The 26647-nt window shown below is 41.9% G+C and overlaps 1 protein-coding gene across 11 annotated transcripts; it reads right to left on the bottom strand.

Moving 5' to 3' along the window:
* Positions 1-153: 153 nt before the first annotated feature.
* Positions 154-22426, bottom strand: LOC118401981 (serine/arginine-rich splicing factor 11-like). Of its 11 annotated transcripts, none has more exons than XM_035799734.2 (12): positions 22094-22426; positions 21661-21794; positions 19148-19263; positions 14912-15004; positions 13576-13625; positions 8671-8810; positions 8471-8549; positions 8221-8346; positions 1993-2082; positions 1776-1859; positions 1283-1445; positions 154-1137 (listed from the first exon to the last, which is right to left on the bottom strand). In XM_035799734.2, exons 1-12 carry the CDS (start codon positions 22213-22215, stop codon positions 913-915), a joined length of 1422 nt encoding a protein of 473 aa, XP_035655627.1. In that variant the 5' UTR covers positions 22216-22426; the 3' UTR covers positions 154-912. The 11 variants fall into 11 exon arrangements, with proteins under 11 accessions (XP_035655627.1, XP_035655628.1, XP_035655626.1 ...); XM_035799735.1 differs by having other exon boundaries at positions 154-1125; XM_035799733.2 differs by having other exon boundaries at positions 154-1125; positions 19106-19263; positions 22094-22407.
* Between the last annotated feature and the right edge of the window lie 4221 nt (positions 22427-26647).

Raw genomic sequence — 26647 nt, 5'->3', positions numbered from 1 at the left:
CAGTTTTAAAGCTAGTTTCCTGCAATTCTACACAGAAGCCAAGGCAAAATGTTGTGTTCTTATGCTATCTGAGTAACTCAAACATGGGCCCCATGCCATTTTTTAAATTGTGACTTAGTTCTCAGATTCTTATTTAAAAAAAATATTGCTCCATTATCTTTACACATGGGTTTTTATTGTATATAAAAGAATCACTGATAAAGCACAATACAAACTTAAGAATGACAAGAATAAGATCTAATGGGTATTGTGAATAGGTGAGCTATAAGGAGCGGTTATTATAGCACCACAAGACTCACTATATGTCTTCCGTATAATAACGGATGGGATATGAACACTATACCACGTACAGGAGTGACAAAAAAATAGTAAATGGTGAATTATTGAGGCAATACAAGAATGAAAAGCTAAGTCCACAGCAAACTGCTCCATCTAGCAGCCATGTCTGATGAAATGGACATACAGTGAATTTGTTAAGCAGTGCAACTGGCTGCTTCTGCTCCCAGCAATGAGTAGAAACTAAACAAAAAACTAAGTCAAATACACAAATGCCGTTATCATTTAAGGAAAAAATAAAAAAGGTTGCACACTTGCTAGAGTATACACTTAAAATTACAGCAATAAACCTTTCAACCAACCACACCTTTTCACCACCGAAATAGGACAAAATAAAGAATCATGTATCACCATACAAACAGAAAATTGACAAAACTGTGAGAAGTCTTAAGGTTCATCTTCTAATTGATCTATTTTGTCTAGTCACTCCAAAAGAAAGCTAACAATTCAAGTGAGATAAAGAGGGATGGAGTTGATTGAAGCCTGTATACAGTAAGGACGGTGCAGCATGGAGGGTTGGGAACAATGGAGGGTTGGGTACACAGATCTATGCACCCGTCTCTATGATTAGGTGACTCAATCACTGACATCCATGTCGTCCTCTTCGTGGTGGTCGACGTCCTCTTCGCGGTGGTCGTCACCATTGACTTTGGGAGTCCCAGTGCCATTGCCTTCCACTGAGTGAGGAGACTGGGCTCCAGAGTCCTGGTCGGAATCCTTCTTGTCCAGCCTCTCCCTCTCCTTCTCACTGTCGTAGCCCTGCTCTTCCTCATCATAGTCTCTGGTGACCTGCAAAGACATCTAGGACATTTGAAATGAGTAAGTTTCATATTTCATATTACTTGTTTTTCATTTAAATACAGCGAGTCACACTAGATCTGAGGTCAAAAGCCAGAAGGAAGATTATATAACTTAAGACAAATCAGTTCCAGTCATTGCTGCTTACCTTCATGTCGCCTTTCTCTCCATCAGTTTTCTTTTCCCGTTCCTTATCTTTACTCCTTTCTTTCTTTTCCTTCCGTTCCTCCCGGCTGCGGTCTTTATCGCACCTGCGCTCTCGATCCCGGTCATTCTGTCTTTCCTTGTCCCTCTTCTTCTCCTTCTTATGTCTGTAGAGAGGAGAGGTTCATTTAGAATCTTGAAATAAAAAAGTCTCAATCTAAAAACGTGTGTAGACAGTCCAAAACTGTTTATATTCAGGTCCCTTAAAAGAAACCTTGATATTTGAAATCAAAATAAATTATTTGAGTGCATGATTCGAGGGCATTCACACTAAAGAACATGTCCAGAAGATTGTCTCATATTCACACTCTCAAAGTAGCCACCAAAACCACTGGCATGATTTCGAAAACGTGTCCCCTTCGGAAAAGATTTTCTATGAGAAGCAATCAATAATAAAAATGGTAATAACAAGACCATATATAGGCCAAAATATCCACCTTCTAGGAGAGGGAGTCCTGGAAACTTTCCTCTTGGGGGATTTCTTAGGAGATCGGCTGGCGCTGCGACTCTTCCTCCGCCTTCTGTACTCAACAGCAACAAAATGAAAAAATGAAATGTCACAAGTAGTAAATATCTGACTAATCAACATGGTTGGCAGCATGGAGAAACAGTCAAGTCAGACGTGTGGCTCTGACCAAACAAAGCTGCACTCACCGATCTATACTGCGAGACCTCCTGGTAGTGCTGTAGCTTTTCGGTGGTGTTTTGGTGCACTTTTTATCCCGATCCTCTTTTTTCCTATCCCTGTGGTTCAGAGACAAGTTAGTTACATCTGATCAATATTTGGTATTGTATATACAGTGCCTTCGGGAAGTATTCAGACCTGGACTTTTTCCACATTTTGTTACGTTACAGCCTTATTCTAAAATGGATTAAAGGAAGCAATTTGCTCAACAATACCCCATAATGACAAGCGAACAGGTTTGACATTTTTGCTAATTTATTAAAAATAACAGAAATACCTTATTCTTAAGTATTCAGACCAAATGCTATGAGACTCAAATGAGCTCAGGTGCATCCTGTTTCCGTTGATCATCCTTGAGATGTTTCTACAACTTGACTGGAGTCCACCTGTGGTAAATTCAATTGATTGGACATTATTTGGAAAGGCCCACACCTGTCTATTTAAGGTCCCCCAGTTGACAATGCATGTCAGGGCAAAAACAAAGCCATGAGGCCGAAGGAATTGTCCGTAGAGCTCAGAGACAGGATTGTGTCGAGGCACAGATCTGGGGAAGGGTACCAAAACATTTCTGCAACATTGAAGGTCCAAGAACACAGTGGCCTCCAACATTCTTAAATGGAAGTAGTTTGGAACCACCAAGACTCTTCCTAGAGCTGTCCGCCTGGCCAAACTGAGCAATACGGGGAGAAGGGCCTTGATCAGGCAGGTGACCAAGAACCCGATAGTCACTCTGACAGAGCTCCAGAGTGCCTCTGTGGCGATGGGAGAACCTTCCAGAAGGACAACCATCTCTGCAGCATTGCACCAATTAGGCCTTTATAGAAGAGTGGCCAGACAGAAGGCACTCCTCAGTAAAAGGCACATGACAGCCCGCTTGGAGTTTGCCAAAAGTCACCTCAAGACTCTGGTCTGATGAAACCAAGATTTAACTCTTTGGCCTGAATGCCAAGTGTCACGTCTGGAGGAAACCTGGCACCATCCCTACGGTGAAGGATGGGGGTTGCAGCATCATGCTGTGGGGATGTTTTTCATCTGCAGGGACTGGGAGTCTAGTCAGGATCGACGGAAAAGATGAACAGAGCAAAGTACAGAGAGATCCTTGATGAAAAACCTTCTCCGGAGCACTCAGGACCTCGGACTGGGTGAAGGTTTCACCTTCCAACAGGACAACAACCCTAAGCACACAGCCAAGACAAAGCAAGAGTGGTTTCGGGACTAGTCTCTGAATGTTCTTGAGTGGCCCAACCAGAGCCCGCACTTGAACCCAATTGAACATCTCTGGAGATCTAAAAATAGCTGTACAGCAACATTCCTCATCCAACCTGACAGAGCTTGAAAGAATCTGCAGAGAAACTCCTTAAATACAGGTGTGCAAAGCTTCTAGCGTCTTACCCAAGATGACTCGAGGCTATAATAGTTGCCAAACGTGCTTCAACAAAGTAAAGGGTCTGAATACTTATGTAAAATGTGATTGCTAATATAAAATAAAAATACTAACATTTCGGGGGAAAAAAAGAAGGTTTTTTGCTTTGTCATTATGGGGTATTGAGTATAGATTTGACCGTCATTGTAAATATGAATTTGTTCTTAACTGACTTGCTAAGTTAAATAAAGGTTAAATAAATCAAAAGTTTGGAAACACCTCATTCAAGGGTTTTTCTTTATTTTGTACTATTTTCTGCAATGCAGAATAATAGTGAAGACAAACTATGAAATAACACATACGGAAGGAATCATGTAGTAACCAAAAAAAGTGTTAAATCAAAATATATTTCATATTCTTCAGTAGCCACCCTTTGCACACTCTTGGCATTCTCTCAACCAGTTTCATGAGGTAGTCACCTGGAATGCATTTCAATTAACAGGTTTGCCTTGTTAAAAGTGAATTTGTGGAATCTCTTTCCTTCTTAATGCGTTTGAGCCAATCAGTTGTGTTGTGGCAAGGTATGGGTGATATACAGAAGATAGCCCTATTTGGTAAAAGACCAAGTCTATATTATGGCAAGAACAGCTCAAATAAGCAAAGAGAAATGACAGTCCATCATTACTTTAAAAGGCATGAAGGTCAGTAAAACGGAACATTAACCTCTTCAGACTCTAGGGGAGTATTTCATTTTTGGATAAAAAGACGTGCCCATTTTAAGCGCAATATTTTGTCACGAAAAGATGCTCGACTATGCATGGAATTGATAGCTTTGGAAAGAAAACACTGACGTTTCCAGAACTGCAAAGATTTTCACTGTGAGTGCCCTAGAACAAAAGCTTCAGGCAAAACAAAGATGTTTCTGCAACCAGGAAAGGAACAGGATTTCTGAGGCTACGTTTTGCATTATCTCCTTATATGGCTGTGAATGCGACAGGAATGAGCCTACCCTTTCTATCGTTTCCCCAAGGGGTCTGGAGCATTGTGACGTATTTGCAGGCATATCATTGGAAGATTGACCATATGAGACTACATTTGCCAAGTGTCCGCACGGTGTCCTGCGTGGAAATTGGTGCGCAAAACTCAGCTGCTGGTATTTTTCCATGGGATTCTGAGAAAAACCATGCTTCCACAAACGGCATATCAATGAAGAGATATTTGACAAAACACCTTGAGGATTGATTCAAACAACATTTGCCATGTTTCGGTCGATATTATGGAGTTAATTCGGAAAAAAGTTTGACGTTTAGGTGACTGAATTTTCGGTTCGTTTCGGTAGCCAAATGTGTAGTAACAAAACGGAGCGATTTGTCCTACACAAAGAATCTTTCAGGAAAAACTGGACATCTGCAATGTAACTGAGAGTCTCCTCATTGAAACATCTGAAGTTCTTCAAAGGTAAATTATTTTATTTGATTCCTTTGCTGGTTTTTGTGAATATGTTGCGTGCTAAATGCTACGCTAAATGCTAAGCTAGCCATCAACACTTACACAAATGATTGATTTTCTATGGTTCAAAAGCATATTTTGAAAATCTGAGATGACAGTGTTGTTAAGAAAAGGCTAAGCTTGAGAGCAGGCATATTTATTTCATTTCATTTGCGATTTTTAGAAATCGTTAACGTTGCGTTATGGTAATGAGCTTGAGGCTGTAGTCACGATACCGGATCCGGGATGGCTCCGCGCAAGAGGTTAAGATCTTTGAAAATGTAACAAAAACCATCAGGCGCTATAATGAAACTGGCTCTAATGAGGACAGCCACAGGAAAGGAGATGAGATGGTTTCAACATCTTGAGATGTTGCTTCAATATATCCACATACTTTTTCTCCCCATCATGCCATCTATTTTGTGAAGTGCACCAGTCCCTCCTGCAGAAAAGCACCCTCACAACATGATGCTGCCACCCCTTTGCTTCACGGTTGAGATGGTGTCCTTCGGCTTGCAAGCCTCCCCCCATTTCCTCCAAACATAACGATGGTCATTATGGTTCTATTTTTGTTTCATCAGACCAGAGGACATTTCTCCAAAAATTACAAACTTTGTCCTCATGTGCAGTTGAAAGCGTAGTCAGGCTTTTTTATGGCTGTTTTAGAGCAGTGGCTTCTTCGTTGCTGAGCAGCCTTTCAGGTTATGTCGATATAGGATTCGTTTTACTGTGGATATAGATACTTTTGTACCTGTTTCCTCCAGCATCTTCACAAGGTCCTTTGCTGTTGTCCTGGGATTGATTTGCACTTTTTGCACCATATGACGGCTGCGTGGTCCCATGGTGTTTATACTGGGGTACTATTGTTTGTACAGATGAACGTGGTACCTTCAGGCGTTTGGAAATTGCTCCCAAGGATGAACCAGACTTCTGGAGGTCTACAAAAAATTCAGAGGTTTTGGCTGATTCCTTTTGATTTTCCCATGATGTCAAGCAAAGAGGCAGTGAATTTTTAAGGAAGGCCTTGAAATAGATCCACAGGTACACCTCCAATTGACTCAAACTATGTCAATTAACTTATTGGTGACAGGGGGGCAGTATTGAGTAGCTTGGATGAATAAGGTGCCCAGAGTGCCTGCTACTCTGTCCCAGATGCTAATATATGCATATTATTAGTAGTATTGGATAGAAAACACTGAAGTTTCTACAACTGTTTGAATGCTCTCTGTGAGTATAATAGAACTCATATAGCAGGCGAAAACCTGAGAAAAATCCAACCAGGAAGTGCGAAATCCGAGGCATGTAGTTTTTTTTTTTACTGAGCCCCTATTGCAGATACAGTAAGATATTGGTTATGTTGCACTTCCTAAGGCTTCCACTAGATGTCAACCATCTTTAGAAACTGGAATGAGGATTCTACTATAAAGGAGGGGCTCATAAAAACAGTTTGAGTACCGTAATTTCTGGACTATTAAGCGCACCTGAATATAAACCGCACCCACTGAATTTTTAAAAAATACGTATTTTGTACATAAATAAGCCGCACATGTCTATAAGCCGCAGGTGCCTACCGGTACATTGAAACAAATTAACTTTACACAGCCTTTAAACAAAACACGGCTTGTAACAAAAATGTAAAAAATAGCAGTAAACAGTAGCCTACCAAGAAAGTCATTGGTCACTATCTTCCTCCTCCTGTGCACTGAAACCACTGAAGTCATCTCCTTCGGTGTCGGAGTTGAATAGCCTCAGAATTGCTTCATCCGATGTTGGATCGCTGCCCACTTCAACACGCAGCAGTCCAGCCTTTCAAAACGCGTTGATTGTGGATTTTTTGACAATGCTTCACGCTGTCAGCAGCTCTATTTCCTTTTCCAACAGCCAGATCGATCGCCTTCAATTTGAAAGCTGCATCATATGCGTTTCTCCGTGTCTTCGCCATGAGGAGGGTGACAAAATGACTACCCGTAATCAGAATGATGGGAAGTTTGAGCGCGCTCGATTTACGTCACATTATGTGACGGTGCTCAGTTTTTTGGCGGCATGAATCTTGTGAAAGCGGGAAAAATTCATAAATTAGCCGCGTCATTGTAAAAACAGCAAGGTTCAAAGCGTGGGAAAAAAGTAGCGGCTTATAGTCCGGAAAAGTAAGGTAAGTGGTCTGGCTCATGAAGCTTGGTCACGAGAGAGTTAGCTTTCGTTCCATTGCATTTCAACAGACAAAGGAATTCTCCGGTTGGAACATTGATGTTTTATGTTAAAACATCCTAAAGATTGATTCCATACTTAGTTTGGCATGTTTCTACGGGCTGTAACGGAACTTTTTGAACTTTTAGTCTTAAGTTCAGCGCGGCCTGAAAGCGCTTTTGGATTTGTTAACCAAACGCCCCAACAAAAGAAGATATTTGGACATAAATGATGGACATAATCAAACAAATCAAACATTTATGGTGGAACTGGGATTCCTGGGAGTGCATTCTGATGAAGATCAAAGGTAAGTGAATATTTAAAATGCTATTTCGGAGTAATGTTGACTACCCATTTTGGCGGATATCTTTTGGCTGCTTTGTTGTCTGAACGCTGTACTCAGATTATTGCATGGTTTGCTTTCTCCGTAAAGTTCTTTAAAAATCTGACACAGCAGTTGCATTAAGGAGAGGTTTATCTAAAGTTCCATGTATAATAGTCGTATCTTTATCAATGTTTATTATGAGTATTTGTGTAATTTGATGTGGCTATCTGCACAATCGCCGCATGTTTTAGAACTACTGAACATAACACGCCAATGTAAACTCGGATGTTTTTATATAAATATAAACTTTATCAAACAAAACACACATATTGTGTAACATGAAGTCCTATGAGTGTCATCTGATGAAGATCATCAAAGGTTAGTGATTAATTTTTATCTCTTTCTGCTTTTTGTGACTCCTCTTTGGCTGACAAAATGGCTGTGTTTTTCTGTGGCCTAACATAATCGTTTGTGGTGCTTTCGCTGTAAAGCCTTTTTGAAATCAGACACTGGCTGGTTTAACGAGAATTTTATCTTTAAAATGGTGTAAAATACTTGTATGCTTGAGGAATTTTAATTATGAGATTTGTTGTTGTTTTGAATTTGGCGCCCTGCACATTCACTGGCTGTTGGCGAGGGGTTCCGCCAGTCCTAGAGAGGGTTAAACAAGAAATTTGTGGAGTGGTTGAAAAATGAGTTTTAATGACTCCAACTTGTGTATCTACACTACCGACTTCAACTGTATATATGGAATTAGAGTTGTGGTTAGATATGAAGATATGAGTGTGCAATTTAAGGATGAAGAATGGGTCAAGTCTGTGCTCTGTGGCTCACCTGGATTTACTTGGAGATGGTTTGCTCCTGTCTTTGGAGTGGGACCTCCCACTTCTCCTTCGAGGGCTCTTGGAGCGTCTCCTGCTCCTGGAGTGTGAACGTCGCTTAGACCGGCTCTTTGAACGCCTGCAGACCACGAAGATCACACAGACACGACATCAATCTCTACCCTCAATATAAATTTGAAAAAACATTATTTTTTTAACTCAATCCAAATAATTTCTGTCAGGAAAACAGATTTCGTGTTCACCTGTGTCTAGAGCGAGAACGGGACCTTCTGCGTCTGGACCTGGACCTGGAACGCGAGTGCTTCCTCTTGCTCTCCTTGTCTGCATAAACAAAACGTTAAAATTACTTTCGTACAGCAAATAATAGTTTTTAGCTAGGGCTAACGGTAATTTATCTGAGATGTAAAGTATGTTTTGGAGATGCAATGCTTTCGCTACTCACTGCCAGGCTCGATGGCAGCAGAGATTAGGGACTGGGCCTCTCTGACCCTCTTCATGGCCACTTCTATCTCTTTGTTGGAGGAGTCTGCCTTCAGGCCTGGATTCATGTTCATGTTCATCCCTACACCCATGTGGTTCATTCTGAAGAAGAGGACATTATTTTTTGGTGATTATAAACCGGGTAGTTTGGGTCCTGGATGGTGTTTGGCTGAAACAGCCACAGCATTCCAGTCATGTGTATATCAGACAATATATCTTGGGTATGATGCAAAACTACTTGTTTACTGTTACATTTATATTAATAACCGGTTTATAATAGAAATAAGGTACCTCGGGGGTTTGTGGTATATGGCCAATATACCACAGCTAAGGGTCGTCTTTGCGTTGTGCCTAAGAACAGCCCTTAAGCGTGGTATATTTAAGTAATAAGGACCCAGGGGGTGTGGCATATGGCTAATATACCATGGTTACGGGCTGTTCTGGCCATTATAAACCGGGTGGTTTGAGCCCTGAATGCTGACTAGCTGAAAGCTGTGGTATATCATACCGTATACCATGGGTATGACAAAAAAAGTACTATTTATTGGTCTATTTATGTTGTTAACTAGTTTATAATAGACACCTCAGGGGTTTCTGGTATATGGCCAATATACAACGGCTAAGGGCTGTACTCCATTCTGCTTGTTTGTTTTATCTGTCGGCCCCGTTGCCTAGTCAATGCCATTTTACCTGCTGTTGTTATGCTAGCTGATTAGCTGTTGTCTCACCCACTGTTTTAGCTAGCTTTCCCAATTCAACACCTGTGATTACTGTATGCCTCGCTGTATGTCTCTCTCAAATGTCAATATGCCTTGTATACTTTTGCTCAGGTTAGTTATCATTGTTTTAGTTCACAATGGAGCCCCTAGTCCCACTCCTCATACCCCTGATACCTCCTTTGTCCCACCTCCCACATATGCGGTGACCTCACCTATTACAACCAGCATGTCCAGAGATAAAACCTCTCATCACCCAGTGGCTGGGCTTACCTCCGCCGTACCCGCACCCCACCATACCCGTCTGCGCATTATGCCCTGAATATATTCTACCATGCCCAGAAACCTGCTCCTCTTATTCTCTGTCCCCAACGCTCTAGGCGACCGGTTTTGATAGCCTTTAGCCGCACCCTCATACTACTCCTTCTCTGTTCCGCGGGTGATGTGGAGGTAAACCCAGGCCCTGCATGTCCCCAGGCACCCTCATTTGTTGACTTCTGTGATCGAAAAAGCCTTGGTTTCATGCATGTCAACATCAGAAGCCTCCTCCCTAAGTTTGTTTTACTCACTGCTTTAGCACACTCTGCTAACCCTGATGTCCTTGCCGTGTCTGAATCCTGGCTCAGGAAGGCCACCAAAAATTCAGAGATTTCCATACCCAACTATAACATCTTCCGTCAAGATAGAACTGCCAAAGGGAGAGGAGTTGCAGTCTACTGCAGAGATAGCCTGCAAAGTAATGTCATACTTTCCAGGTCCATACCCAAACCGTTCGAACTACTAATTCTGAAAATTACTCTCTCCAGAAATAAGTCTCTCACTGTTGCCGCCTGCTACCGACCCCCCTCAGCTCCCCGCTGTGCCCTGGACACCATTTGTGAATTGATTGCCCCCCATCTAGCTTCAGAGTTTGTTCTGTTAGGTGACCTAAACTGGGATATGCTTAACACCCCGGCAGTCCTACAATCTAAGCTCGATGCCCTCAATCTCACACAAATCATCAAGGAACCCACCAGGTACAACCCTAACTCTGTAAGCAAGGGCACCCTCATAGACGTCATCCTGACCAACTGGCCCTCCAAATACACCTCCGCTGTCTTCAACTAGGATCTCAGCGACCACTGCCTGTATCCGCTACGGTGCCGCAGTCAAACGACCACCCCTCATCACTGTCAAACGCTCCCTAAAACACTTCTGTGAGCAGGCCTTTCTAATCGACCTGGCCCGGGTATCCTGGAAGGACATTGACCTCATCCGGTCAGTTGAGGATGCCTGGTCATTCTTTAAGAGTAACTTCCTCACCATTTTAGATAAGCATGCTCCGTTCAAAAAATGCAGAACTAAGAACAGATACAGCCCTTGGTTCACTCCAGACCTGACTGCCCTCGACCAGCACAAAAACATCCTGTGGCGGACTGCAATAGCATCGAACAGTCCCCGCGATATGCAACTGTTCAGGGAAGTCAGGAACCAATACACGCAGTCAGTCAGGAAAGCTAAAGCCAGCTTCTGCAGGCAGAAGTTTTCATCCTGTAGCTCCAACTCCAAAAAGTTCTGGGACACTGAAGTCCATGGAGAACAAGAGCACCTCCTCCCAGCTGCCCACTGCACTGAGGCTAGGGAACACGGTCACCACCGACAAATCCATGATTATCGAAAACTTCAACAAGCATTTCTCAACGGCTGGCCATGCCTTCCGGCTGGCTACTCCTACCTCGGCCAACAGCTCCGGCCCCCCCGCAGCTCCTCGCCCAAGCCTCTCCAGGTTCTCCTTTACCCAAATAACAGATGTTCTGAAAGAGCTGCAAAACCTGGACCCGTATAAATCAGCTGGGCTTGACAATCTGGACCCTCTATTTCTGAAACTATCTGCCGCCATTGTCGCAACCCCTATTACCAGCCTGTTCAACCTCTCTTTCATATCGTCTGAGATCCCCAAGGATTGGAAAGCTGCTGCAGTCATCCCCCTCTTCAAAGGGGGAGACACCCTGGACCCAAACTGTTACAGACCTATATCCATTCTGCCCTGCCTATCTAAGGTCTTCGAAAGCCAAGTCAACAAACAGGTCACTGACCATCTCGAATCCCACCGTACCTTCCTCCGCTATGCAATCTGGTTTCCGAGCCGGTCACGGGTGCACCTCAGCCACACTCAAGGTACTAAACGACATCATAACCGCCATCGATAAAAGACAGTACTGTGCAGCCGTCTTCATCGACCGTGCCACGGCTTTCGACTCTGTCAATCACCAGATTCTTATCGGCAGACTCAGTAGCCTCGGTTTTTCGGATGACTGCCTTGCCTGGTTCACCAATTACTTTGCAGACAGAGTTCAGTGTGTCAAATCGGAGGGCATGCTGTCCGGTCCTCTGGCAGTCTCTATGAGGGTGCCACAGGGTTCAATTCTCGGGCCGACTCTTTTCTCTGTATATATCAATGATGTTGGTCTTGCTGCGGGCGATTCCCTGATCCACCTCTACGCAGACGACACCATTCTATATACTTTCGGCCCGTCATTGGACACTGTGCCATCTAACCTCCAAACGAGCTTCAATGCCATACAACACTCCTTCCGTGGCCTCCAACTGCTCTTAAACGCTAGTAAAACCAAATGCATGCTTTTCAACCGATCGCTGCCTGCACCCGCATGCCCGACTAGCATCACCACACTGGATGGTTCCGACCTTGAATATGTGGACACCTATAAGTACCTAGGTGTCTGGCTAGACTGCAAACTCTCCTTCCAGACCCATATCAAACATCTCCAATCGAAAATCAAATCAAGAGTCGACTTTCTATTCCGCAATAAAGACTCCTTCACTCACGCTGCCAAGCTTACCCTAGTAAAACGGACTATCCTACCGATCCTCGACTTTGGCGATGTCATCTACAAAATAGCTTCCAACACTCTACTCAGCAAACTGGATGCAGTTTATCACAGTGCCATCCGTTTTGTCACTAAAGCACCTTATACTACCCACCACTGCGACTTGTATGCTCTAGTCGGCTGGCCCTCGCTACATATTCGTCGCCAGACCCACTGGCTCCAGGTCATCTACAAGGCCATGCTAAGTAAAGCTCCGCCTTATCTCAGTTCACTGGTCACGATGGCAACACCCATCCGTAGCACGCGCTCCAGCAGGTGTATCTCACTGATCATCCCTAAAGCCAACACCTCATTCGGCCGCCTTTCGTTCCAGTACTCTGGTGCCTGTGACTGGAACGAATTGCAAAAAAATAAATAAAAAATAAAAAAGTAAAAATATATTTAAAAAAAATATTTAAAAAATCGCTTAAGTTGGAGACTTATCTCCCCCACCAACTTCAAACATCAGCTATCTGAGCAGCTAACCGATCGCTGCAGCTATACATAACCTATTGGTAAATAGCCCACCCATTTTCACCTACCTCATCCCCACAGTTTATTTATTTATTTTTCTGCTCTTTTGCACACCAATATCTCTCTCTACCTGTACATGATCATTTATCACTCCAGTGTTAATCTGCAATATTGTAATTATTCGCCTACCTCCTCATGCCTTTTGCACACATTGTATATAGACTCCCCTTTTTTATACTGTGTTATTGACTTGTTAATTGTTTACTCCATGTGTAACTCTGTGTTGTCTGTTCACACTGCTATGCTTTATCTTGGCCAGGTCGCAGTTGCAAATGAGAACTTGTTCTCAACTAGCCTACCTGGTTAAATAAAGGTGAAATAAAAAAATCCAGGTCGTGCCTAACAGCCTTGGTATATTGGCCATATAACCACACCCCCTCAGGCCTTACCGCTTAATTATAAACTGGGTGGTTCCAGCTCTGAATGCCGTTTCGCTGAAAGCCGTGGTATGTCAGACCGTATACCACAGGTATGACAAAACATTTTTTTTACTGCACTGATTACTTTAGTAAGCAGTTTATAATAGCAATAAAGCCCCTCTGGGGTCCATGGCATATGGCCAATGTGTTGTGCATAAGAACAGCCCTTAGACGTGGTATATTGGCCATATACCACACCCCTTCCGTGCCTTTTTGCTTAATTAGAACACACTGGAGTGCAATCCAACAAATTAATGGTTCATAGGTGTTACTGGAGGTAAGCTAGTCTGATGCCTTATAATGGGAATTTTCTAGAGACACGATGACTTACTTTGGATCCACCTGCGTCATAAACTTCAGAAGCTGCTCAGTGGGAAAAGACTGGGGAAGAAGAGTAAAATATATAATATACAAGTAAAAAATATAATTTCAACATTTCCCCTTTAGCATCAGCATTTGTGTGTGCATACAGAACACTATACAAAAGTATGTGGACACCGCTTCAAATAAATGGATTTGGCTATTTCAGCCACAAACATTGCTGAAAGGTGTATAACATCGAGCACAAAGCCATGCAATCTCCATAGTCAAACATTGGCACTAGAATGGCCTTACTGTAGAGCTCTGACTTTCAATGTAGCACCATCATAGGATGCCACCTTTCCAACAGTTCACCAAATTTCTGCCCTGCTAGTGCTGCCCCAGTCAACTGTAAGTGCAGTTATTGTGAAGTGGAAAACACTAGTAACAACAGCGGCTCAGCCGCAAAGTGGTAGGCCACACAAGTTCACAGAATGGGGCCGCAGAGTGCTGAAGAGCGTAAAAATCGTCTGTCCTCGGTTGCAACATTCACTACAGAGTTTCAAATTGCCTCTGGAAGCAACATCAGCATAAGAACTGTTTGTCGGGAGTTTCATGAAATGGGTTTCCATGGCCAAGCAGCCACACACAAGCCTAAGATCACCATGTGCAATGTCAAGTGTCGGCTGGAGTGGTGTAAATCTCACCATCATTGGGACTATAGAGCAGTGGAAATGCGTTCGCCGGAGTATGAATCACGCTTCACCATCTGACTGTCCGACAGACGAATCTAGGTTTGGCGGATGCCAGGATAACGCTATCTGCCCGAATGCATAATGCCAACTTTAAAGTTTGGTTAAGTATTAATGGTCTGGGGTTGTTTTTTTATGAGTCAGGCTAGGCCCCTTAGGTCCAGTGAAAGGAAAGCTTAATGCTACAGTATACAGTGACATTTTAGACAAGTCTGTGCTTCCAACTTTGTGGCAACAGTTTGGGGAAGGCACTTTCCTGTTTCAGCATGGCAATGGTTTGTCGAGACTGGTGCGGACGAACTTGACTCCCCTGCAGAGCCCCGACGACAACCCCAACCTTTGGGATGAATTGGAACGCCGACTGCAAGCCAGGCCTAATTGCCAAACATCAGTGCCCGACCTCACTAATGCGCGTGGCTGAATAGAAGCAAGTCCCCACAGCAATGTTTCAACATCTAGTGAAAAGCCTTTCCAGAAGAGTGGAGGCTGTTATAGCAGCAAAGGGGGACCAACTCCATATTATTGCACATGATTTTGGAATGAGATGTTCGATGAGAAGGTGTCCACATACTTTTGGTCATGTAGTGCATCTCCAGGTTGCAAGCAAACACTCACCTGGGGATTCATATTCATATTCATATTGGGGTTTGAAAACCCAAATGCTGCCATCGCATCCATGGAGGGACCACCAAAAGGATTGCCTCCCATCTAAAATGCAACACATCATTAACCCTTTCATTGTCTATTACTCTATTTTACAGACCATTGTCCCCATGGGGGAAATTTGTTGCAGTATCATGTACACCAGGGTTCATCAACTAGATTCAGCCGAGGTCCAATTTTTTTCTTGAGGGGATGGTCGGAACATAATTACAAATCCTTTGTAGCCTGCAAATTGACCGCAAGAATCCCAAACAGATATCATATTTTACTAAAACGTAATAATTTCAAACCTTGCTTCCATTTGTATATGATCATCTCTTTATTATGCATGAGAATACTTTGGAACAAATTTTCTAAATTTAAATCAATTGGAGCTGATTTCTCGGTGTTTTTACAGTCTTATGATCAACAACAAAAAATATGTTTGTTTGTTCTTTGCTAAGAAAGCTTGGGGAGCCAAATAAAACCACCTGCAAGCTAAATTCGGGCCGACAGGCTGCCGTTGGGGAACCCTGATGTACACATTTAAATGATATACCTATATATATACCCGTGGTCATGTATATGCCTGTGTTCACGTGGACTTATCAGGGCATGTTCCATTTCATTAACTTAAGAACCGACATTGTCTTATGTCAGATGGCGTCACTCCTACGCAACGCTCGCTTTAACAATCTGTCTTGTAAGAAGTGGAACTCGTATGTAAATATGAATATTCCCGAGCATCCACCATTCAACAATGAAAACATAGGAACTCTTTTTTTATCACTACGCTTTTGTATCCATGAAATAGGCAGAATAATTACCTAAATGAAAATGAAATAGAAAAATAATAAAAAATGAGAAAATAAACAAAACTGTGGCTATCTCCTGCACAAATAATGTGCAAGGACCTCGGTCGCGCTTACTGACAATAGCTGGCTAGCTCTACCTTTACTGACATGAAAAGCTTGCTTAGCCAAGTTAAATTACCCTGAAGTTGTAGACATGCAGCCTCAAAATGAGTGACCGTTACCAGAAATCAGTCCATAAGTCAGCATGTTTCTCTACGATTGCTAACATTTAACTTGTAAGTAACTTTGTAAAATTGTCTACAGCAGCTGACTCAGGAGGCTACTGCAATGACTCATGACAGAACAGCTGCTTGAAAACTCATAAAAGTTAGTATCTGTAAACCCCCCCCCACAACTTAATAAATAAAAAATAAACAAATTTGGTCACAACATCTTTTTTAATTAATGTTAAAATTAGCATTACTAAAGTAGTTTGCGAGCTAGCTTTTGTTTGAAGTGTTTAATAAATTGTGTACGCAAATAGGTAAGCTTGTTGGTTAGCAGCAATGTTTCTCCTCTAGCAAGCTAATATTGGTCAAATTTATGCAAGCTTTTGTGCCCAGTCAAACTTCAGAAATACCGCTCATTGAAGCACAAAAATCCATGCTAAATGTAAAATGACTAGAACTTCCTCACCAAAGAAACTTCATTATTGACCAATTTATTGTTTTAGCTGATATTAATAGACAGTTTAGAGGCAGAAATTTGGTTCAGCAGACGATGAGGTAGCGTAAACTCAACCTATTCCGTAAAAATGTGCGTAACCGCGACATTCAAACGAGGCTGCAATGAAAACGAATGGGACTGTAGTGACTGTGTTGGCATCAGAATCTGGGTTGTGAACTGTTTCGATTCAGCATTGATTGACATGGTAATGGACTAACAGTATTGGAGAAAAGATGAAAAACTGACCCCTCTGACGCTGTACGTTACATCATGATGTGTCACTACGTAACGTACAGCGCGCATTTGCAACTCATTTTGTGCCGTACAACCTCTTTCCACCAGGGGTAGCCGTTCGCTCGCAGATTAAAATCATGCTTAACCATATGCACTTGTAAGAAAATTTAGACAAAAATCATGAATAATTAAGTTAACTTATTGGTGACAGGGGGGCAGTATTGAGTAGCTTGGATGAGTAAGGTGCCCAGAGTAAACTGCATGCTACTCTGTCCCAGATGCTAATATATGCATAGTATTAGTAGTATTGGATAGAAAACACCGAAGTTTCTTAAACTGTTTGAATGATGTGTGAGTATAACAGAACTCATATGGCAGGCGAAAACCTGAGAAAAATCCAACCAGGAAGTGGGAAATCTGAGGTTTGTAGTTTTTCAACTCTTTGCCATTCCAATATACAGTGTAAATGGGGTCATATTGCACTTCCTAAGGCTTCCACTAGATGAACTTTGTTTGAGACTTCTACTGTGAAGTGGGGGCAAATGAGAGCTGATTGAGTCAGGTATCTGGCAGAGTGCCATGGGCTCTGAGGCGCAGTCACGAGGGAGTTAGCTCTCGTTCCATTGCTTTTCTACAGACATAGGAATTCTCCGGTTGGAATTTTATTGAACATTTATGATAAAAACATCCTAAAGATTGATTCTATACTTAGTTTGACAAGTTTCTACAGGCTGTAATATAACTTTTTGTACTTTTCATCCGAAGTTCGGCCTGAACGCGCGTTTGGATTTGTTTACCAAACGTGCTAACAAAAGAAGCTATTTGGACATAAATTATGGACATTATCAAACAAATATTGTGGAACTGGGATTCCTGGGAGTGCATTCTGATGAAGATGGCAGAGTGCCACAGATGGCAGTGGGTGAACAATCCAACGCTTGGTGAATTCTGCTTCACAATGATAGGAAGAGCCGACATCGAAGGATCAAAGGTAAGTGAATATTTATAATGCTATTTCTGACTAATGTTAACGACACAATATGGCGGATATCTTTTTGGCTGCTTTGTTGTCTGAACGCTGTATTCAGATTATTGCATGGGTTGCTTTTTCCGTAAAATGTTTTTTTTTTTTTTTTTTTTTTAAATCTGACACAGCGGTTGCATTAAGGAGAAGTATATATCTAATTCCATGTATAACACTTGTATTTTCATCAACATTTATGATGAGTATTTCTGTAAATTGATGTGGCTCTCTGCACAATCACCGTATGTTTTAGAACTACTGAACGTAACGCGCCAATGTAAAATAGATTTTCTGATATAAATATGCACTTTATCGAACAAAACATACATGTATTGTGTAACATGAAGTCCTATGAGTGTCATCTGATGAAGATCATCAAAGGTTAGTGCTTAATTTTATCTCTATTTGTGCTTTTTGTGACTCCTCTCTTTGGCTGGAAAATAGCTGTTTTTCTGTGAATTGGTGGTGACCTAACAATCGTTTGTGGTGCTTTCGCTGTAAAGCCTGTTTGAAACCAGACACGGTGGCTGGATTAACGAGAATTGTATCTTTAAAATTGTGTAAAATACTTGTATGCTTGAGGAATTTTAATTATGAGATTTTTGTTGTTTTGAACTTGGCGCCCTGGACTTTCACTGACTGTTGGCGAGGTGGGACGCTATCGTCCCACATATCCCAGAGAGGTTAATATAATTATTGCTAATATTAAACTAATATTTCATGACTAGGGTGCCAATTGCATTTTTTTGCACATCATTACTGCGAGCCATCATGACACTAAAGTCGGAACAGCTGCAGTTCACTTGTGAGGCTAATGTTAGCGCAGCCCTAAATCCCTCTTCAAATTCGACAAACCTTCAAACAGGTGATGAGACATTACGTAAACTCTGTTTTATTTACATTTTAAGGTTGATTAGTTCGCCAAATCGGGTGAAAAAAAAATCCTTTCCCCCTTTCAAGATCACTTCGTAGCCTTCGCTCCCCACCCAACATTTTTAAAAAGACCCAAGGAAGCTCACTCCCTTGAATTATGCATAGATGGGCATCATGAAGGTCTCGTCATTAATTTGTTTGGAAAGGAGAGAAGTTGTGCTTTACATTGGTATTGATATTACAGTTGATATAGAAGTATTACGTTTTTTGGGCGCAAAAATAAGGTCAATTGTACAGACCAAGGCGATGTACGAAAGTGAGTGAGTTTACATTAGTATTTTAAAAATGTTAGACAGCACATTGTAGCTAAACTAATTTTGATCTATCCCATACCTTTTGCAAGATACGAGACAGATTAGCGCAGGCAGAATCGTTGCGCTATCTGACGTAAGACAATGAAGGGCCACATAATTAAATTGAACAACAAAATATTGTATGTCTATGCTGAGGACCTACCTGTGGATAGGACATGGGGTTTGGTGTTGGGAGAAGTCCTACCTGTGGATTGGACATGGGGTTAGGTGTTGGAAGGAGACCTCCTCCGGACATAATCCCTGCAACAGCATTTGCTGGCGCCAGCAGTGACAAAGCCTTAGCCTCCTCTGGGATAACACCTACAGAAAAACAAAACAGGCATTATGGGAAGAAGAGAACGTCTACGTCTAGAATCTACTAAAGAGGAGAGACATTTTGAAAAACACAAAGATTACTTGCTCAGGTATTCTTCAAACAAACATGTGTACAGGTTTCAATACTGTTACCTTAGATAGCTGCTACATTTGAGAAGGTTTGTTCCCTTTATTCTTTTAATCATTGTAGATAGTTATTCTTCTAAGGTTGGGAAAAAAGTATATCACAATACACACTACTCCAGTGAACACTGCCAAGATTGTATCACCTGAAAGTGTATTTTAAGTCATGAACCAAACGTTAGCTAGCACAGCGGCTTCTCCAGTGGGGTGTGCTCTCAATTTTCATATAGATTGAACAATCGACTCACGTTGGTGGCTTCACTACTAAGGAGCACAGAGAAAAAAAAAAGGAAAAAAAATCGAGATACACAAAACAAAAAGAATTTCAGAGAGTTGGAGGTCAACAGTAAATACTGTACAGTCAGTTTCTACTACTTACCAGCAATACGTAGAAAATAACCTAGCTAGCAATCAAATTCTAGGTAGGCGATATCTACTCTCCCAAGAACCTTACTTGTCACTGCATCAAATATGCTTAAAATTAATGCTTTTTGATTAAGTTTAATAATCAACTTGGCAATATTAGATTAGCTTGTTTTTTATGTCTGACTAATATAGGGCAAAAAAACTATGGTTTCACATCTCAATGTTACCAATGCTACCTAAAAAAGGAAACATACAATATCTTAATCAAGATGCAACAGGAAAAATAACATTCTTTTTACAGAAGACGCACAAACATACACACACCAAGACAGACACACATACGCACACACCCACAAAAAAAAACATTTAAAAAATGGCACATGGGAGAGAGAATTTAGCTGCAGGAGACAAAACGGTTGGGTGGTATTTTCAGCAGGGCCTGGTTTACAGGACTGGCTGAGCCAGGAAAAAGAACTGTAAAACACAACAACAAAAAAGAAAGACCACTGTTAAAGAGAGAGCACTGAACCAGTTGCCATTGTCATGTGGGTGGATATCTAAGACAATTAACGACAACTAGATAGTCAGCAACCTTAAAGTACAGTATCACTGGTCAACATAGAAAACACAGCCTAGTTATTTGAATCTGCCAATTTGAGGGACAGCGAGTGTTGAGTGAGTGCATCTAATTTTTAGCTAAATTAAAATTGGATACTAGATTGCAACTAGGGTTCACCCAACTCCCCAAACCAGGAAGTGCCTTAACGCTAAAGGTGAAAAAAGTATGAAATGCAGGTGTAGCAATAGCCGTGCCATTGAGATGCATGTGTATTGTTCACTGTTCAGTGACCATTTGGATCCAATGAGAATTAGATTGGATGTTATACAGGTCAGATTATTAAAATACCTATTTTAATAAATAGACTTGTGAGTAGTCAAATAACATGTTGCGTTATACATGTGATCTGCCTTATGGTAATATCTAACTACTGCATTCCACTTAAACTAAAATACATAGAGAATAGAAAATGAGAGAAAGAAGAAAGGAGACAGAAAAAAGAGAAAGAGAAGGGGTTGGGGGGCTGCTTGAATGCTTGCTGGCCTTTTGTAATTGTCTACAATCCCCTGTTGGCAGGCAGAGGACCACTTTCAGCCATCAAGGAGGGGGCTCTGCTTTTGCCTTCTCCACTACAACAAATCACACACACAAATAACAGAGATAAGTTTAATAGAGGATAGTCCAATATGGGGGAGAAAATAAAAGGCATGGTTAAGTTTTCATATACATGCAAGTTCCTCTCTGCTTTCTTTTTGTCTGCCCGTGCACAGTCTGGGCTTGTTCAGCTCTCTCTGTCGAAGCAAGTGCCTGTCCCTAAAGCAGATCTTGGTATACTGTGGTTACTGGTAAAGGGGTGGCAGGGAGGGGGCAAAGAATGGGCTCTGGAGACCACTAAAGACTTAAAGTAATCTGTGTTGTTTAGTGTCCTTCAAGTCCAATACATCACGGGTGACATTATGACCTTACAGTGTGGCAGTAGCTTTATATAATAAATTATGTGTATGGTGATTATATGTTTGGTATTTAGTTCCACAGTATACCATGGATATGGGTTGAGAGATCTGATATAGAAATCTCTCTCATTGTAATTAGCAAGGGGATTGTACAAGACACTGGGAGAGTGGCATGGAATCATTTATCACAGAATCAGATAAGCTTGTCAGATCGAGAATGGATACTAGGATCTGAAATAGCTAGGACACATGCTTAAATAGTATCTCAAACCACAGGATCATAGAACTCCATCATGAAATTAATGGGCGCGTCACTCTCCCATAACTACGTCATACAGTCAAGGATCATTCATACTGAAGAGGGGAGAACAAAGCACCAACCTTCGGCAAAAGGGACGACGATCAGCGCTCTGTCCACGAAGACTGTGTTGGTCAGATGCTGAGAAACTCCCACGGACTCCGACTCTTGGAACTTCACAAAACACACACGCGACGTCACTGGCAGAGGCGATTCACTGCAATACGTTAGTTTGTAAGTTAGTTAGATAGCAACAACATAGTAGTAGAATGTGTCCAACAAAACACCCCTGAAGTAGCTAACCAACATATTATCTTAGCTAGCTCATGTTTCGTCTAATATTTGGGGTACGGACAGTTTGGGCCTCCGATGCTAACGTTAGCTAGCGTTAGCTAAAGTTAATAATAAACGTTACCTATATGGAAATCAACCAAATCACAAATTGGTAGAGAATTAATAGTCAAATAAACAATAACGATGTCTAGTTTGCGACAAAAGTTAAAATGAGTTACTTACTCTGGTGGAAACAATTTGAGTTCTTCAATGGTTCCAAGAAACCCGAACAGCATTCGCATCTGCTCAGATGTTGCGCTTGGCGACACGTTCGTCACTTGCACTACGTTCGTGGTACAATTCATTTTTTCACAATACAATTTTAAAAACAAATATATAAACAATTACCCCTCGATTTGAGAAGGCTTTTTTAGAAATGTACTTCGTTGCTATCCTAGCCGAAGATGTTTTATAAACTCAAACGTTCATCCCAATGTGTTTCGTCGCCATGTTGTAAGCGTGAATACACATAGAAAAGAACGGCATGCGCACTGTGAAAATCCTGCAGTGATGTAGATAGTTTACACGGGCGTGGGATGGACGGCGGGAGGGCCGCCCCCCTTTTCAACGCCCTCGGACCAATTCAGTCAGGGTCTCAATTTACTGTTGTTGCAAGTTATGTAGAATAATATAATACACAAGGTACACTATCGTAATTTGGTTGTGAATCAGCAGTTTTTCTATTATGTCAGCCACTGATAGCCACTCAATTAGTCCATGTCAGCTAACATTTTTAGATTTTTAAATTAGTTTAGCAGCCAGCTGATTTTGATAGTCAGTCTCACTCGGGTATCATATTTAAACCTGCAAACATTTCTCTCCACCCTATGGAAAAATGTGTAGAATTGCAGGAAATTAGATGTAAAACAGCACTTTTGCATCTCTGCCCTATGGCAAAATGAGTAGAATTGAATGAAATTAGCTATAAAATGCAAAGTCTTCTGTCCACCCCATGGCAGAATGTGTACAATTGTACAAAATAAAATATGTTCTCTCCGGTGTTAAGGGAGGCTGCTAAAATGTTTTGCTCGAAATGTGGTGGTGGGGGGTTACAATATCTCAGTAGGGCTAATCACTGTTCATGTTAGATTTGTTGGTAACCAATGGCTTTGTTGAGGTCATTGATTTGAAGTTATTAGGCTGACAAGTGTTATGTGGATATTGACTATGTTTTCAACCAGAATGGGTACAGTAACATGTGTCAACTGAGACTTAGATGGTTTATGCAAATCTTTGCAGGAATGCAGTGTAGAAAATCAAAGCTCTCCTTTTATCCGCGTCAACAACAATAGGCCTTATATTCCCACCCAAAGCTTTACTCTGACGCTCAGTGTTTGTGTTTGGTACAAATCTGCCACAGCAATGTAACAATGGATTTGGTATTCATCTAAACGTTTTCAGAGAGTGAGTGTCCCTCTGTTCACAGAGTTTTTCATGATCAGCTGTGGCAGCCATTTAGTTTGATGAAAAATGTATACTTTTGTGCCGAATACAACAGGTGTTACAGTGAAATGCTTACTTACAAGCCCTTAACCAACAATGCAGTTTTATGAAAAATACGTGTTAAGTAAAAAATAGATAAATAAAACTTCAAGTAAAAAATCATTAAAGAGCATCAGTAAAATAACAATAGCAAAGCTATATACAGGGGCTACCGGTACAGAGTCAATGTGCGGGGGCACCGGTTAGTGGAGGTAATTGAGGTAATATGTACATGTAGTTAGAGTTAAAGTGACTATGCATAGATAGTAAACAGAGAGTAGCAGCAGCGTAAAAGAGAGAGGGGGTGCAATGCTTATAGTCTGGCTAGCCATTTGATTAGCTGTTCAGGAGTCTTATGGCTTGGGGGTAGAAGCTGTTTAGAAGTCTTTTGGACCTAGACTCCGGTACCGCTTGCCATGCAGAGAGTAGCAGAGAGACCAGTCTATGACTAAGGTGGCTGGAGTCTTTGACCATTTTTAGGGCCTTCCTCTGACACAGCCTGGTATAGAGGTCCTGGATGGCAGGAGGCTTGGCCAAAGTGATGTACTGGGCCATACACACTACCCTTTGTAGTGCCTTGCGGTCAGAGGCCAAGCAGTTGCCATACCAGGCAGTAATTCAACCAGTCAGGATGCTCTCGATGGTGCAGCTGTAAAACTTTTTGATGATCTGAGGACCTGTTTTAGTGGTCGGTATTTTCAGTATCCTAAGGGGGGAAAGGCTTTGTTGTGCCCTCTACACGACTGTCTCAGTGTGCTTGGCCATGATAGTTTGTTGTTGATGTGGACACCAAGGAACTTGAAGCTCTCAACCTGCTCCACTACAGCCCCGTCGATGAGAATGGGGGCATGCTTGGTCCTCCTTTTCCTGTAGTCCACAATCATCTCCTTTGTCTTGATCACATTGAGGGAGAGGTTGTTGTCCTGGATCTTTGTACATAGATACATAGATGCATGCTTACTTCTAGTCCACGTGAAAATATGTTAGGTATATTTATCCCTTGAAACCTGCCACTTTGATCTGTGAAGTATACTATTCGTGATTTATAATTTGTTAGTGATGTAATTGGATACTAATGATTGTTTATTTATTATTGAGGCTACTTGCTTATTGTGCTTTGGTCCGAGTTTGAAGTTTCCTGTGTCTGTCTAAAAAAGCAACCAGCTATAATCCAGGTAGCTAAGGGCTTAGTATTCTGGACATGTGCAGAGGACAATCACCACATTGTTCTTTAGTCTCCTGGGAAAAAGCAACCCGCTCATATGAGGACAGCAAATTGTGTGCCCCTGGCAAAGTTCTGATGGCTACCTCTGTTCCTTACAAAATAACTGTCAAAACAAATTTGTTTGCCATGATGCTATCAATTACATTTTTCATACTACACAAAATAGTACCCAGTATTTTAATATGAACATGATTAATGTTGGTAAAAAACAATTTGACCTCTACAGTGTTTAGTTACTGATGTGGTGCAAAACAATAAACGACCTTGTGTTGTATTTTTTAGACACATTTCCCTACTTTAAAATCATGACTAATGTTAATTGTAGACATACCCAAAAGTATTTATTTATCATGAGAGGGCCATAAACAGTACCAAGTAATGCTTATACCAAGTAATGCTTATGTCGGAAAGATATCAGTTTGTCTCTGTGAATGGTTTGTCCTCTGACAAATCAACTGTAAATTTCGGTGTTCCTCAAGGTTCCGTTTTAGGACCACTATTGTTTTCACTATATATTTTACCTCTTGGGGGTGTAATTCGAAAACATAATGTTAACTTTCACTGCTATGCGGATGACACACAGCTGTACATTTCATGAAACATGGTGAAGCCCCAAAACGTACCCCGCTAAAAGCATGTGTTTCAGACATAAGGAAGTGGATGGCTGCAAACTTTCTACTTTTAAACTCGGACAAAACAGAGATTCTTGTTCTAGGTCATGTTGAATCTGACAATTAATCTTAATGGTTGTACAGTCGTCTCAAATAAAACTGTGAAGGACCTCGGCATTACTCTGGACCCTGACCTCTCTTTTGAAGACATATCAAGACTGTTTCAAGGACAGCTTTTATCCATCTACGTAACATTGCAAAAATCTGAAATTTTCTGTCCAAAATTGATGCAGAAAAATGTATCCATGCTTTTGTCACTTCTAGGTTAGACTACTGCAATGCTCTACTTTCCGGCTACCCGGATAAAGCACTAAATAAACTTCAGTTAGTGCTAAATACGGCTGCTAGAATCCTGACTAGAACCCCAAATTTTATCATATTACTCCAGTGCTAGCCTCCCTACACTGGCTTCCTGTCAAGGCAAGGGCTGATTTCAAGATTTTACTGCTAATCAACAAAGCATTACATGGGCTTGCTCCTACCTATCTCTCTGATTTGGTCCTGGCATACATACCTACACGTACGCTACGGTCACAAGACTCAGGCCTCCTAATTGTCCCTAGAATTTCTAAGCAAACAGCTGGAGGCAGGGCTTTGTCCTATAGAGCTCCATTTTTATGAAATGGTCTGCCTACCCATGTGAGAGATGTAAACTCGTTCTCAACCTTTAAGTCTTTACTGAAGACTCATCTCTTCAGTGGGTCATATGATTGAGTGTAGTCTAGCCCAGGAGTGTGGAGGTGAACGGAAAGGCTCTGGAGCAACGAACCGCCCTTGCTGTCTCTGCCTGGCCGGTTCCCCTCTTTCCACTGGGATTCTCTGCCTCGAACCCTATTACGGGGGCTGAGTAACGAGCTTACTAGGGCTCTTTCATACCGTCCCTAGGAGGGGTGCGTCACTTGAGTGGGTTGAGTCACTGATGTGATCTTCCTGTCTGGGTTGGCGCCCCCCCTTGGGTTGTGCCGTGGCGGAGATCTTTGTGGGCTATACTCGGCCTTGTCTCAGGATGGTAAGTTGGTGGTTGAAGATATCCTTCTAGTGGTGTGGGGGCTGTGCTTTGGCAAAGTGGGTGGGGTTATATCCTTCCTGTTTGGCCCTGTCCGGGGGTGTCATCGGATGGGGCAACAGTGTCTCTTGACACCTCCTGTCTCGGCCTCCAGTATTTATGCTGCAGTAGTTATGTGTCGGGGGCTAGGGTCAGTTTGTTATATCTGAAGTACTTCTCCTGTCCTATTTGGTGTCCTGTGTGAATTTAAGTATGCTCTCTCTAATTCACTCTTTCTCTCTTTTTCTCTCTCTCTCGGAGGACCTGAGCCCTAGGACCATGACATGATGACTCCTTGCTGTCCCCAGTCCACC

Source organism: Oncorhynchus keta, chromosome 23, assembly GCF_023373465.1.
Source record: "Oncorhynchus keta strain PuntledgeMale-10-30-2019 chromosome 23, Oket_V2, whole genome shotgun sequence".
In the NCBI taxonomy this organism is placed as follows: Eukaryota; Metazoa; Chordata; class Actinopteri; order Salmoniformes; family Salmonidae; genus Oncorhynchus; species Oncorhynchus keta.
This window is presented reverse-complemented; position numbering and strand designations above follow the sequence as displayed.